The 15763-nt window shown below is 38.2% G+C and overlaps 1 protein-coding gene across 1 annotated transcript in view; it reads right to left on the minus strand.

Moving 5' to 3' along the window:
* The window catches only part of LOC113151934 (spermatogenesis-associated protein 16), a 73348-nt gene that overhangs the window by 11898 nt on the left and 45687 nt on the right, over nt 1-15763 (minus strand). Inside the window, exons 9-10 of the mRNA XM_026344800.1 lie at nt 11532-11699; nt 2862-2942 (exon numbers count right to left, since the gene is read on the minus strand). Coding sequence (XP_026200585.1) covers nt 2862-2942; nt 11532-11699 — 249 coding nt within the window. The remainder of the gene's footprint in view (nt 1-2861; nt 2943-11531; nt 11700-15763) is intronic.

A 15763-nucleotide genomic window follows, 5' to 3' on the forward strand; every position in this document is an offset into this window, starting at 1 on the left:
GACAGGGCTCTGAATTAATCAACTGTCCAGCCTCGTATCAGGGTGCTCTTTGACAAGTGCACTAGAGATTACACAGAGATACCAAACACATTCTCGATGTTCCAGTTCAATATCGTAACCACCGGAAGATGTGCCTGGTCAGACTGGTGGGTTTGTTAAGTAGTCTGGCCAAGAAGTGCTAGAATGACTGTCTGACAATTAAAATTAATTAGTTGTGTTCTTGTTCTTTGCTTTTGCATTGCTTCGTGTGTGTGTGTGGGTGTGTTGGCATTTTCCTCCTTTATCTCACTGCTGCTCTTTTACCACACTCTCCACGGCTCTCATTAATCAAAGTCAGGTAAGATCGACTATCTTATCAAAGTATCACTCCACCAGCAGGGTTGGTTCTTGCCTGTTTCACTGCTGTTGAACCACTTGTTTGTCTAATGTTGTTTCTTTCTCTGATTTTGAACACACCACAAACAAAATTTTATGTGGTTGTACAAATTTACTCTTTGCAGTAGTGCGCTGTGCATTTGGTATGATGCTACTGTGCTCTTATAAAATACCATTAATATACTTTTTACTACACTACAATCCATTGACTGCTACAGTTTATAGTTACTTTTAGGTTGTCCAAAATTTGAGTAGCAACAAATGACAAGCCTAATTTACTATTAACCTCCACTATATGTAAATGAGAGTTGCAATTTTAAAACAATTTGGTAATATTACAGACTCTTTAAAATTCTCAACATCTACTACTGAACCCTGTCTCCCCAAATAATAATTCTACACAACAAAGGTTGTGTAGAATTGTGCCCCTGAGAAATTGTCCAGTTAAAGATATTAACAAACAATTAATTCTGGAGTCAAAAATGATTAAAATCTGTGAAACTTCAGTTCCTAAGATTAATGACTACAAAACAAAGCTTGATTGGCATTGAGACAATTACAAGCCCTGTGACCTGTGTTTCAAAGAAGCTTAAAATACTGCTGTTGATTTATAAAGCTCTGGATGATTAAGGGCCAAAAACACATGACTGATCTTCTGCTGCATTGTGAACCCCAGAGGGGAAAACAAAAGCAAGGTTCAATTTTAGTCACCACGTGTGGAACAAACCACAAGTCACATAGTAAATTTAAACAGGTGCTATTTATTCACATCATGCACTGTTGATGATGTCTTATTGTATTTTGTTTTATTTTTACATTATATTTCATTTATCTTGCCCTATCAACTGTTATGTCTTATGTCAAGCACTTGTCATTCCCCTATTCTTTAATGATATTACACATATAAACTAGCCTTGTCTAAAAAATCACTTTAATCCAGTTGAAATCTGGACAAAATGCAATCTAATACAATTTGGAAAGCCCATCACTCCCATGTTACTGCACAATTCACCTTTATCATTATAAATAAATGCTCAGACTATGAAAAGAACCAGTAGACAAATTCTACACCACATGAAAGGAAAGCGAGACTCTGGAAAGATTATAATATTAACATTCATTCACTCACAGCTCTGCCATAACAGAAGAAATTCCACATAGTACCCAGGTAGTCACATTTAGAATAGTCTGTACTCTCAGTTTAGCATTTTTCTCCAGAAGCGAGCTGAATTCCTTTCTTTCTATTACTTTGGTTTGACTTTTATTTTGCTAATCTGAAAAGAGCTGTATGGTTTAAAATGAACTGTTCAACCTTCCAACTGCTGCAGAACAAACTGGAAAAAAACAGTTACTGCAGATCTACTACAGTATTTGTCACATTGGGCTCCAGCAGGAAACAAATAACAGCTATTAGAGAGAACTCTCTGCCTTATACTTACAACATTCCTATTTATATCTATTTTCTTTGTATTTCCTGTATAATTTATCATGGAGGGGCATTATTTATCTTACAGGAACACCAGATAAGACGGATGAAAGACACAACCTAGAATCAAATTGTTACGCCAAACTAGTATGTTGTTGAACATGTAGTAGGTTTTTGGGTAAAACAAGCCAGACCATTTTTTCTGGAAGTTACTGGAGGTATATTCATTTCTATTTTTTTTTTTTTCATGCATGTTTGATACTGACATTTGAATTCTGACTCAGTACAGTATTAATGAACCTTTTGGCTGTGAGCTTAGCTTAAAGGAGTATTCGGGGGAAGTAGCAACACTTGTGTAAGAAGGACAAAGAAAACTACTTCTTTTCTATAGTTGTGATGACACAAGTTCACATATTATATCCCCAGCCCCTTACTCTAACCCTAACTTAACCAAATTAATGTCTAATTTACTATTACTCCTAAAAAAAATGTCTTAATCCTTAAAACACCAAAATGTCTTCACATTAATGTCTTCACATTAATGTCTACACACACACACACACACACACACACACACACACACACACACACACACACACACACTGGATATTGTGTAAATCTAAGATGAATCCTTGTCTTGCTTGTATCTCAGGAATAACATGCTCTAATTTTCAAAACTATCATTATAATAATAACATAATAAATCCAGTTTTCTTTCTAGTCTATTTTTGTTCGTACTTTAGCAAATTACTTCCATTAAAATGATCCTGATTTAGTCATTAATAGTTGCTGTTTGCACATGGACAAACAACTAGGTCTGAAGAAAACATATAAAAGTTGATTCTCAGGCAAGTTCTGGAGTAATCCTATTTAGCAAACATTTATTTGCACCGCTGGAGTTCTGTAATTTGAGTCTACTGTGCTCCAGACCTTTGTGTGTGGAAAACTAACGATGTTGGCTTTTACGTTTTAAAAGTTAGTCACCTTAAATAGTGCTTCATGTGTTCCTTGCTGTAACCATGCTGCAGTTGGATGTGGGGACACATGTCAATCACTTTACCTTAAGCATTTTATTCCAGACACGCTCAGTGCCACTCTGTCTTCCTAGTTCATCCACGATGTCTGTCAGAAGAGCCTGCAGCTGTGAAGAGTTACACACACAGATTCTAGTCAGTCGAGTAAGGCCACGCTTTTCCTTTTAAACACACTATGGCACATCAACACACAGACAAACATGCAACTTCCCCATCTGTACTCCCACGCTTGGCCTGTTCATAACTCCACTGTGCGCACACACACACACCACACACACACACACACACACACACACACACACACACACACACACACACACACACACACACACACATTTTCATAGCTAATTAAAAATCCATTTGCTGGGTGTTAATTTTCATACCCTGGTGAGCTCTGTACAATGTGTGCCAAGCTGTCACTGAGCAGAATGCTGTGCCATTCAGAGGGGTTTTAAGCTAACTCCCCATGTGGCAGACATACATTTCTACATGCACTACTGCTGATATTTTATTTCTGTATGTACTGATAAAAATGTTTTCTGTTCGTGCCCTGCACCAAAACACACACAGTGGCATGGTGCTGGTAGCACTACAGTGAGACTACCCGAAGCACTGGGCAGAGCGTGGCAGAGTGTAGCAGAGCAGATTGATGATTTCAAGTTTTAGGCTAGTACAAGATACTGACAAATGACAGGCTGTGACTCTTGCAGTAGCACTGCCAGTCCACAGTTAGAGAGCAATATTGTGGAATTGTAGTTATCCAGAATAGTCCATACTCCAAAAATGCATTTTTTTCATTTTGGAGTGTCCTGAATATTTTGAATACTGTTATGTTCTGTCCATTAGTTGTTTTTTTTCCAACTTAGTGTCAGGATTCTACAAAATGTCAACATATCTTTCTCTTTCTGTTTAGATGCAGTCACGTTTTAGTTTGATTTAATGTTATGTTATATTTACACACAAATGCACAAAACAGCTCATTGAGACTTACTGCACACATCCTGTATCTTAACAAACGGTGGATTTATTTGTTTTTCAAGGAGGGGTCCAGTATATGTGTGTTTATGTAAAGATCTGACTGTTTCATGGCTGCTGGATTACTTTCAGGACTGAAGCTCAAAGATGAATTAATTCTGATCAGTCCTTGACTAATCAGAGTTCCTCCTGCCAGTTACATAACTAACTACTGCTCATGGAATGCTGAGCATCAGAGTCATTTCTTTGTCAGGTTTAGGTTAAGTTAAAAGACAAAAGAAGTATTGCAACTCACTTTGTCTCGCACATTAAGCTGGCTTCCCTTTACATACATACATTTTCTAATCATGTTTCACAATTAATGGTGAGGCAAGACTGCTAAACAGTTCTGCTAATATATAAACATCTACATAAGCTGTTTATAAACCCCAAATATAAGTACTTCACCTCTATACATCCACTGCCACTTAAATTTAAGCAGACATATTATTTTACTTGTTGATGTAATAGGGTATACTTTACAGTCATAATCATTTGACAAAATAACTGTATATTAACTTTGAAATGAAAAAAATGTACTTCCCTGTGTACCTCATAGTTAATATGATTAAATCCTCCCATAACTCTCCCAACATGACTTGGGAAAAACTCTGGCTTGCTGGAAACCACATGTGGGGTATAAGAAAGAAGCCTCTGCACATTTTTTCCTGCATCAGTGGCGTGTGTCATTAATTGACATCCTAGCCATGGAGCTCCCCTCTGCTAGGGTGAATAAGACTGGCTAGTATGTACTCAAGGCCTGGCACTTGAAGCAGCAAATACTTCACTTGCATAAAAATTGACTTGCCACAGACAAAAAAGTGGGGTGGTAAATGGTCTATGACTGTGGTGGAAAAAAAAGGAAAAAAAAAATAAATTGGACAAGGGAGGAACAGAAAGAAAGCCCGGTATTGTAGGAGCTTTTACTTTCAAAAGAGAATAAAAGCTTACTGTATAGGTATGTGTGTATGTATGTTTGTAAGTGTAATGACAAATTAAAGTTGCACTTTTTAATCAGAGTTTAGCATCAAGTCAATGAAACTTCTGAGCATGATTATTTTTCACATTGTGATAAGAATGTTTTGCTTCCTCTAATTTTCTAATTTTTTGGAGCAGTGTAATTTTGGTAGGCTGTCAAGGACAGAACATGATGCTTTCATAGTTCATTTTAACTGATTTACAAATATTTGATTCAACTGTTTACTGGTCCAGTCAATATATATAATATATATAGTGAATATAATTACTGCTTGATATCATTCATTTGATATACATCCATATTACTTTTCCCTTTGTAAAAATATTTAAAATACAACTTCCAATACTAATATGTTACTTTATGTAGCATCCTGAGAGGAATGGGTGGGTCAGAAAATCCCTGGCTTGCTGTAGTGACAAGCTTATGAACATTAGTCGAGGGTTTACGCATTTCCTGCAATATTCATTATGCTAGAAGTTCAGGATTGGGCAAGTTCAAGCAAGATGGGGTGAGCCATCAATCAACTATGTGTCCGATGGGCGTTCAACTTGCTCACACAAGTGAGCAGTGGTGATAATTAGAGATGACACTGCCCTGCATACATTCATACCAATAAGAAACTCAAGTCCACCAAAAGTATTGCTGTAAAGTAAAACAGTATAAGACCAATGCAACTTTATACCTGCACCAGCTGGATGTAGTGCCTGAGAAGCAGAGAAAAAGCAATATAAGTTGCAGGTGACTAGCCACTGAGAACCTTTTACAGTCCAGAGTAAAGTAAATGAGGGCCATTCAAGGGTCATTCTTTACATTGGCTCTGGAGCTTTAGTCCTCTATAGGCCTGGTAAAACCAGCATTTGTCTCAGCTCTACAGATCAGCACCCAAAACCGCATTGTCAAGTGCCCCTTATTCAGCTTACTTGTACAGTGGAGCAGCTACTGAAGCAGACAACAAGGCCAGTTGAAAGTCCTCCTTCTCTTTCTACTTTTGCCATTTGGTTACTGCAAAGAGTTGATGGCACTCATCCTGGTCCTCATCTCTGCGCAGGCAGACATTTTTCTAATTCTTGGACCCTGCCTGATCACTTGGCTGCTCAACCTCAAGTAGCCAGTAGACTAAGCAGATTGGCATGACTGGAGATCTTATAGAACTACAACACCCTGTCCTGATCGTCCTATGCAAAGGGAAAGTGCAGACTCGTGCAGCAGAGTGTTGAGGACATGGGCACTTTCATTCCTATGGTGGTGATAAATTGTGTGATATTTTGCAGATGCCGTAACTGGTATTCATATTAATTATTGTTAATAATTTAGTTCAGCTAATCTTTTCCACCACAGTAATCCCAGCTAACCACTAGTACATGCACCCACTCACACAATCTGCTTGCCCCTCATTTCACCCACAGTAAAACACTTGCACAGTTGTTCTCCACTTACACTTCCTCTCATTCACTACATGTACTTATCACCGTATACACATACTCCCACTGTTTACTCTTTTTTTTCTCACTCGCCCAAACATGCACAAACATAGGACAGAAACAGGGCCAGCCTCTACCTTCTTATTTCTCTTTCTCTCAGTTCATAAATATTCATGTCCAGGCTCTCCTTATTGCTGTGCATAATTCAAGACTTCATTAAAACAAGCCAGCCTAGTTCTGCCTCTCTGTTGCTAAAAAGCATTCCTCTGAGAGAGAGAAATGCAGATTTTATATGTTTAGTTAACGACCAAAAGGGCAGGTAATGTGTTGAAGGACTATGTGTAGCCACCCAGTTCTATACTCATAGTTACTTTCATTACCAGTGTTTGTTCTTTAATTCTAGCAATCAGCTATCCATCCATCATTTTATGCAGAACTGCTCAGAAATGCATATCTCCATAGCCTTAATAAGTGAAAGGCAGCTGCATGCCAGTCCCTTCAAGTAGCCTAGATGAAAATGGTTATAGATTGTACATATGCTTTTACATCACCAGTCTATAAAAATATCCTGTGCTACTTTGAGGTGGGAGAGCGGGGTGTGCGCCACAACAGTCCAGAGACTTTGATGGCAACAGTGAAACTATCACAAATTTAGCAGGACAATTAAAGCAGAAGCTGTTAAAATGTACACCAAATTTATATTTGCCTGTCACTGTGATTGCGTGTGTATTGTATTTGACTGCGATGTCTGTAGTCTGACGGCTACTGTGCTGCAGCACTTCTCTGATTTGTGCACAGCTGGTCCAGACTGAGAGACTGAGAGAATTTAATGCTTAGTTTAACACATTTTCAAATTGAAAGTGATAAAGTAAAAGACGTGCTCCAGTACTCCTGTATCTGGCCTTTGTACAACTATTAACTGCTATCTGTAGGGGGATAAACTCACTATTTTCACAGCGGGGGATCCAGCGTTACTATGGCATGTGCTCATATTATTAGGATATTAGCTTCATCATTAAAAAAACACTTTTTGCAATTTTGTGCTGCAGTTTCTTGTTACTTAGGGGCTAATATATGTGTCCATACATATTTTGACAATACCCCCATTTTGCAGAATTCATTATTAAGCTATTTTCAGTATCTTAAATAGGATTATTTACATTTGCTTTACTCCTGTTAGATGTGTTTTTTAAGCAAAACAAGCATCTTGATAATGTTCACTTTTTGAATTTGTTCAAATAATTTTCTAACCTCCTGTAGTCATTGCAATGATCCAGTTAATTAAAAGCAGTAGTTATTACTGGAATTCAGATACATAGAACTAGAGTCAAATGATTAAACATTTCAAATCAATATTGCAGACCACAGTTTTCAAAGCATTAAATTTTAATCAGGAATTATATATTTTATAATGCTACTAAATAATTATGAACAGAGAGGCACAGGTTTCACAAGTATATTCTGCCCTATGCACCATATGAAACCTGTAGCAGAAGTGAGAAAGAGATGTATGAAGAAAGTTCAAGAAAGAAACAAGTTGCCAAGTAAAATGGAACTACTTTCACTTGCAGGTTGCAGGAAGCTGTGCTGAAAATGGTCTTGGTACTGTACAAGGTCTGCAGAAAGACTCTCACAGAGAAGAGGAAAATCACAGACTTGTGGTCAGGCCTTACAGTGGAACTGCAGAAGAACATTGCTGACGGATTGAGTGTAAGCAGCATCGTCCCAACAAGCAAGACATTAATGAAAATAACTTTGTGTCCTTAACAATGGAAAATGTTTAAAGGTGGAAGTGCTGGGGCCCATCCCAGCTGACATTGTGTGAGAGGCGGGAACACTCTGGACAGGCTGCCAGTCTATCACAGGGTTACACTGGGAGAGACAGAAAACCATTTACACTCACACTTATGGGAAGTTTATCACCAATAAACCTAACTGCTGTCTTTGGATAGTGAGAGGAAGCTGGAGTACCCGGAGAGAACTCACTCAGACACGGAGGGAACATACGAACTCCACACAGAAAGGCACCCAGCAGACCTGTGGATTCTTGCTGTGAGGCGAAAGTGCTAACCACTACTCCACTGTGCCATCCGGGCTACACATGTAATGGAACAGGATTTCCAAAGAAAGGATGATAGAGCAGCGCAAGACCTTACTACAGCAGACTGTCAACAGATAAGTAAACCATTTGCATTTAGTAGGACAATGGCAACACCATCATTGACTCTAATAGTAAAGTTGAAATCAGCTAGGATCACAGCATGTGTTGTTTTTTTTTGTCTTTTTCAATCTCAATCACACTCTAACTATTTGAGGCAACATGAGTGACACGTGAACTACTGTTGTTTTTGACCCCTTGTTATTGCAACTCTTCTGTCTCTGGAGCTCTTTAATAAACATACCTGACCTGGTATCATAATGAGGTTCTAAAATCCATCCTCTTCAGGAATTCAGAAATACCCTTCCTGGAAAAGGTAAAAGCATTTCCTATCGAAAAAAAGAGGTCATTTTCTTGCAACCAATCAATCCTGGCAGGACAAAACCAAGGTCCAAGCATACCTCCAGGACAAATACAATATTTGCACTTTGCCTCCTCTCTAGACAAAAAGTTTTAAACTTACTACCATCAGGCCAGACAACACTCGTTACATAAAATCAACACTCAAGAAATAAATGGGGCAGTCAGCAAGACAAGTAATTATAAAATAAGACATGACAAAGAATTACCCTGAAGTGTATGTAAATGTACCAAATGCTCTTACAGTGTAACTTGAAGATGTTTTGGAGGCACAGCTAACTATGGATGAAGGATGGACGGTGCACTTAACTCATGGGAGGTACACTATTTAAAGTACTTATAGTTTGCAAAATGACATATTGTCAAGTCAGAGACCCAATCCCTGCTTGTGACAACCTACAGTACACTGAACACTTACAGTTACAGCAGATTCACTGTGAAAACAGCAAAACAGCAGCTGCAGAGTGCAAACCATGGACACTGTACACCTTTGTAACGTGGATAAACACAGAACTCTCTCTTCTTCCTCCATCTTTGCAGGATCTGAACAAACTGTGGATTTATATGTTTTTGATGGAGTGGTCTGGGTATGAGTTTTGTGAGATACAGTGAGGGAAAAAATTATTTGAACCCCAGCTGATTTTGTAAGTTTGCCCACTAACAAAGAAATGATCAGTCTATAATTTCAATGGTAGGTGTATTTGAACAGTGAGACACAACAATGACAAAAAAAATCCAGAAAAATGCGTTTCAAAAAGAGTTATAAATTAATTTGCATTTCCACGAAGGAAAGAAGTATTTGATCCCTTCGAAAAACGTGCTTTAGTGCTTGGTGGCAAAACCTTTGTTGGCAATCACAGAGGTCAGCCGTTTCTTGTAGTTGGCCACAAGGTTTGCACACATCTCAGGGGGGATTTTGGCCCACTCCTCTTTACAGATCCTCTCCAATGTTTGGCAACTCGAACCTTCAGCTCCCTCCACAGATTTTCTATGGGATTAAGGTCTGGAGACTGACTAGGCCACTCCATGACCTTAATATGCTTCTTCTTGAGCCAGTGATTTGTTGCCTTAGCCGTGTGTTTTGGATCATTGTCATGCTGGAGTACCCAACCACGACCCTTTTCAATGCCCTGACTGAGGGAAGGAGGTTCTCACCCAACATTTGACGGTACATGGCCCCATCCATCCTCCCTTTGATGCGGTGCAATTGTCCTGTCCCCTTGGCAGAAAAACACCCCCAAAGCATAATGTTTCCACCTCCATATTTGACAGTGGGGATGGTGTTTTTGGAGTCATAGGCAGCCTTCCTCCTCCTCCAAACACAGCGAGTTGAGTTGATGCCAAAGAGCTCGATTTTGGTCTTATCTGACCACAACACTTTCACCCAGTCTTCCTCTGAATCAGTCAGATGTTCAGTGGCAAACTTCAAACGGGCCTGTAGATGGGCTTTCTTGAGCAGGGGGACCTTGCGGGCACAGCAGGATTTCAGTCCTTCACGGCGTAGTGTGTTACCAACTGTTTTTTTGGTGACTATGGTCCCAGCTGCCTTGAGATCATTGACAAGTTCCTCCCGAGTGGTTCTTGGCTGATTCCTCACCGTTCTCATTATCATTGAAACTCCACGAGGTGAGATCTTGCATGGAGCTCCAGACCAAGGGAGATTGGCAGTTAATTTATGTTTCTTCCATTTGCGAATAATTGCACCAACTGTTGTCACCTTCTCACCCAGCTGCTTGGTGATGGTCTTGTAGCCCATTCCAGCCTTGTGTAGGTCCACAATCTTGTCCCTGACATCCTTGGAAAGCTCTTTGGTCTTGGCCATGGTGAAGAGTTTGGAATCTGGATTGATTGATTGCTTCTGTGGACAGGTCTCTTTTATACAGGTAACGAGCTGAGAGGGCTGCCAATGTCAGCGCGTTACCTGTATAAGATCCACCTGGGAGCTAGAGATCTTGCTGACGGATAGGGGATCAAATACTTATTTCCTTCATGGAAATGCAAATTAATTTATAACTCTTTTTGAAACGCATTTTTCTGGATTTTTTTTGTCATTGTTGTGTCTCACTGTTCAAATAAACCTACCATTGAAATTATAGACTGATCATTTCTTTGTTAGTGGGCAAACTTACAAAATCAGCTGGGGTTCAAATAATTTTTTCCCTCACTGTATGTGTATGTTAAGTTCCAACCAGTTTGTCTTGTGAAGCACTTTGTAACATATGTTTAGAAAAGTGCTCTATAAATAAATTTATTATAATTATTATTATTATTTGTGGATTGAAGCTCATGCTTCGATTCTGATTGTCTGTAACTTAAATTGGGTCTCATTCAGAATTTCAAACTGTACTGTGGACTTTAATTTTCGTCTTGTGAGTGTTGTGCCCGCACCTAAGCAGTGATTTTCTGTTGTGTCTTCGCCTCAGTTTTCTGTTGTTACTTTTCTACCCAGTAACGTTTCCTGTTATGTTCCATGGACCTGACATGTACCCCTAATTATAGAATTAGTCATATTGCTCAAGACTGAAGGTTCATTTCTATAGTTGAATAAAAAATACCTTTTATGACAATTTCTGATTCAGTTTATTATTTCACAGGAAAGCTTTTATGAAAGAACAGTTTATATATATATATATATATATATATATATATATATATATATATATATTTTTTATCATTTGAATAGAAACACTTGCGTGCTCACAGATAACTACTAAAACGATCCGTTCATTACCCCCCTACACTCAGACACTGTACAGCTGCTTACCAGTGTGTTGTCCTGCTGGGTGCTGATCTGTGGCAGGTAGGGAGCGGTGGCGAGGTGAGCCTGGCAGCGATGCATTATGGTGCTGTGCTCTCTGTGGTAGCCCAGTTTAACCAGCAGGCTGCCATACTGAAGCCACTCAATCAGACCTGAACCCACACGAACACCTGACTGGAGGAGAAACACAATGTACAGAACATTTACACAGGTTAAAATGCATTTTAGTTATTCATCACAAGAATATTATTTATATTTTTTTATCATCAAACCTCCTCTGCACTTTAGTTAGGTTTGTACTGTATTAATTGTTATAATTGTTTTCATTATACTCTAATATTGCATGTTGTGGAAACTTTTATTAGTTTGGTTCATATAGATTTGTTAATTTATTCAACTACTTAGGTAGATGTTTGAATTTAAACATTTATGTCAGCTTCATTCCAATGTTTTTTTTTTTTTGTTTTGTTTTGTTTTTTTGTGTGTCAGCGGTCTGGAATATTCCTTTTAACCACTAACCTAAAAGTCTTTAATTTTTAAAACATGCTGGGATGTTTACGCCTTAGTTTATTTTCTTTATTAAATTAAATTTATTATATATATTTATTTATTAAAAACTTGAATAAAGTTAAATGATTCAAGTCATTATTTCACGTACTGTTTTGTTGAATGTATTATTACTGAGACTGTACAAACTTTTTTTTTGTAGTGTAGTATGTGCACGTTCCCTTTGTCATAAAATGAAAAAGTGTGAGACAAATTAAAATGTGACAATTGTAGGATAGATTGTCTTTATTTTCATTTCAGGTCATTTGTATCACTTTACATCATTCATGTTACTGCTAAAAAAACATACTGATGATTTATTACAATGTTTATTCAGAAAATATGTTAAATAAAACAAGCTACTTATTCACGCACTTATAGTGCCGTCTTGGTATCCCCGCAGTCCAGTGCACTTTTGACACATGACCCTAATGACACATTTAATGCCCAAGTAAGACAATGATCTACATGTGAGCTCGGGAACCCTCCACGTGTTAATAACTAAATGCCAGGACAAATCTAAAATATTCTCCTAAACAGTGATTTAGGACTGAAAAAGCCTTTGGATAAGGAGGTGAAATGTCTTCAAGAACATCAAATTGTTTTCCCAGTGAATTTAACATTTGAGATGAGACTTTCAAACATACAATATGTGTCCTGCTGACATTAGGATATTTGAGTCTGACAGTCTTTCTGTTGTTTTCAGACCAGCTAGAGTTGTTCCACAAACTGCTGCCAACATGAGTCGGTTGCCATATTCAGCAGATTTCAGATGGTCTGAAAAGTAAGTTTTGACAAACAACCACATTGAGCATTGTTTTGTATTGATTCCCTCAGCATTTGGTGACACAATGGAATGGCTGATACTGGTCCAGTGGAAATGTAAATGTGCACTATTTGCTTGATAAATCCATAGAGGTTGATCATAGCTCTTCCTTAACACTAATCTCTTTCTCAGGTGAGAGTACGTTCTTAGTAAAAAAGCAGCTACTTTTATATGTAAATTAGCATATAACGGCATCTGGCACCTCTTCACAAGTTTCGGAGCAGAGAAAACATAGCCACCTTGGAATAGAGTTGGCAGTCCCCCGTCAGGGAGCTGTACAGAGCAGACACGATGGCGGGTTCTTCACAGTACAAAGCCAAAAAATGGTTGTTTCTTTGTTCATGGCAGCAACAGTTTTCTCAGGTGATAAGAAATGAATCCATTCCATACAATCTGTCAGCAATTTCTGACAACAGCCAACGGTGTTGGCTCAGTTTTAAAGACATGAGTTATTACTGAAAACACACACGCAGATGATGCCTGCAGTGACCCACCAGCAGCACCAAGCCAGTATGCTACATGACACCACCTCATTAATGTCTGATAAATGGATATGATGGATGGACAAATAGACCTAACTGCCCCGTGTCTGCTCCGATTTCTTTTTTCACACAGAATGCCTAATTGAACAAAAGTATTAGTTCTGTAAGTTATGACTTATGAGGTGGATACAAATTCAATACAATCAATAGGGGCCAACTTTTACTTTAGGACTAAAGAACACGTTAAAATTCATGATTGTTTATTTACACTGTACTTATCCTTATTACAATTAGTTTGATACTCTCCATTTATAATTTTACACTTTTATTTACACAGTAGAAAGTACAACACACTTTTCACACGTGTTAAAACCACAAAGTGAAGTAATCAGACCAGAAATATTACACTGGTCTCATACAAAATGGATATTTCAATTGCCTTCTTCCGCCTCCCACCAACTGCCAGAATCCTGCTGTGTCACAGTTTCCCACCAGTTTACTGCTTCACGATGTTTGTCATCTGTTGCCGTTTCGTTTGCTGATAATGTCCTTTATAGCTTTATGTGCGACTTTTTGAAACGCTGCCCCGCTATGCTGAACAAAAAGGTTTGCAGCTTCAGTAGCACACTTTAATATGAATGAGAGGATGGCTGAAAGAGACCACTGCTCACAGTAATTAGGGTGAACAAAACATGCCTGACAAACTATAATACATATATAGAACAACAACATCTGCATTCAGGGGCCGCATCCTTCAAAGGCAGCATTTGAAGACTAATTGCATGATGGTGTTGCAACAGAGCTGTCCTATTTCGAAAGTTTGTTCAAATATGGCCGAGCAAATTTGTCCTTGTTCAACAAAGGCTCCAGACAATCAATCCTTAGTTTGACCTGAGTGATCCAATGGATATTTATATTTAAATGTCATAAAACATATTAAGTTACAGTAAGTAACATTAGTTAGCTCACCAGCTAACTAATAACTAGCTCAGCCTCTTGGTTGCCCACATCCAACCAGGAACAGTTGGTGATACAAATCTCCAAAGAGCAGATCATTACATGTTGATTCATTTCATGTAGAGCTCATCCTTTGAAGGATCTGGCCCCTAAATTGAGACACAGCTGCTATCTCTGCTATGTTGAAAAAAATGGTGGACATCTGCTTAAATGGCTTGTTTAATGGGCAGGCTGTGTTTAAAAACCCCTAGGTTGGATAGTAATTTTAATGTATTTATATAATGTATTCGACAGTTTTATTTATTTAATTACCAATAAATAAAGAAGGTCCATCATAATATTGGTTTCTTCAAATGCCTTGTTTTGTCCAACAGTACCAAATCCAAACTTGTTCAGTGTACAACAATAACTACACAGATTTATTCACTATGTTTTATGATTATTCTTGATCACCATCACTATAAAACATTTTACAAACCGCCATGTGAAATGGTTTCCACAGTCACCCTTCCAATCATGCTGAGATATACGCAGTCAGTGAAAACACTTCAGGTCTTCTGTTATTCTTGATTTGGACAAGTTAGGGAAAATAACACTAGCACGGAAAAGACAGTATGGGTTGCATCACAGTATGGGCAGGATCCAGTGTTGTAGCAATTTGACTCATACTATTGATTAAAAGTCTGAATATTCTGAATATTCTAGTGCTTCAGTTTTGACCGTGCTTGTTTAAAAAGTCCTTGGAGTCCCTATTTAGAGTTTTAACCTTTGGTCCAATTTAAAAAGTCAGACTCTTTTCCTTTTCTGTGAAAGAGGTTAGCTGGGTACAGTAAAGCTCTTGTATGCAAGTGGTTTAAATAATCAAGCTTCAATATTGAGATAATGACATGGGTATAAGTGTATGAATAGTTTCTTTTTGCTTCATTTAGGGTGGCCAAAGCTCTTCCATGCTCTGAAACTGACAAATATTTATAGGGTTTTCCCACAGCATGGTACTGCCTCAGCTCAACCTCTCTGCTACTGATATCTGGTAATATTTTTCTTGATGTTTCAATGTTTCCAAAGAGCTGGGGTAATACCAAAAGGTGACGTAGAAAAAAAAAAAAAAACTACTGATTGGTCAGAGAGAAGTGTTACTATTATTTATTTTGATGGTTAAAGGTCAAAGTCTCTGTGACCTTCTGTGCCTTTATGTCCCATTCTCATCAATGTTGTATCAAATAAATTTCATTACATCTCAAACTAAAATCTGCTTGGACTCATGCCAGACGTGTGTAAACTACAACAGAATTTCCTCCTTCAGATAAGATTTTTTATGTGTAAGCAGTGACAAATATGCCAGTTTCGTCAGGATGGAGTAAAAAGACTGCAGTGCCTTTGAAAAACTTCTGCTTTTCTCTTGTGTAGTGGACTCGAGGTTCTGCAGA

The sequence above is a fragment of the Anabas testudineus genome, chromosome 4, assembly GCF_900324465.2.
Source record: "Anabas testudineus chromosome 4, fAnaTes1.2, whole genome shotgun sequence".
In the NCBI taxonomy this organism is placed as follows: domain Eukaryota; kingdom Metazoa; phylum Chordata; class Actinopteri; order Anabantiformes; family Anabantidae; genus Anabas; species Anabas testudineus.